General features: G+C 64.6%; 1 protein-coding gene across 1 annotated transcript in view; it reads right to left on the bottom strand.

The window, feature by feature from the left end:
- Nucleotides 1-392: 392 nt before the first annotated feature.
- The window catches only part of Ppfia4 (PTPRF interacting protein alpha 4), a 44,976-nt gene continuing 44,806 nt past the window's right edge, over nucleotides 393-562 (bottom strand). Inside the window, exon 30 of the mRNA XM_033761980.1 lies at nucleotides 393-442. Coding sequence (XP_033617871.1) covers nucleotides 393-442 — 50 coding nt within the window. The remainder of the gene's footprint in view (nucleotides 443-562) is intronic.

Raw genomic sequence — 562 nt, 5'->3', positions numbered from 1 at the left:
ACAGAGTCTGCGGTGCCCCTTTCCTGGAAGGCCTAGGATTCTGGTCCCGGAGGAGGGCAAAAGCCCAGACCCGGCTAGGTCCAGAAGACACTGGGTGACCTCACCCCCACCAGGGCTGCCCTCTCTCTCCCGGAGAATCCCAAGCTTGGGCAACCTGGGTGTCTCCACTACACCGGGAGACCCCAGCCCCGTCCAGGCGACTTACAAAGGGCACGCGGTGGGGGTCGGGGTAGTAGTGGGATGCCGAGGGGCTAGATGAGTATATTCTGAGATCCAGGAAAACCGGAAAGTCACAGACGAGACTAGATGCCGCGGGAGGCAGGGGAACGCGGGAGAGGTCAGGGCCGGCTGGGTCTGTGAAACCAGGAGGACACCAGCCCTGCCGGCCGCGGCTAGTCCCGGAAGGCGGAGAGCATGTGTCCGTAGAGATAGTGGGAGTGAGCTAAGAGAGAGGAGACACAGACCGGTGAGGAGGAGTCAGTCCGTCCCCCGGCGACGGGTGGCGGGGCGTGGGCAGCAAGCTCCCAAGTGCAAAGCGCCCCGGGCCCCTGCAAGCGGGCAG

Source organism: Fukomys damarensis, unplaced genomic scaffold (assembly GCF_012274545.1).
Source record: "Fukomys damarensis isolate Sample0158 unplaced genomic scaffold, DMR_v1.0_HiC HiC_scaffold_11, whole genome shotgun sequence".
Lineage (NCBI taxonomy): Eukaryota > Metazoa > Chordata > Mammalia > Rodentia > Bathyergidae > Fukomys > Fukomys damarensis.
The sequence above is the reverse complement of the archived record's forward strand: the minus strand, read 5'-3'. Positions and strand labels throughout refer to the sequence as shown.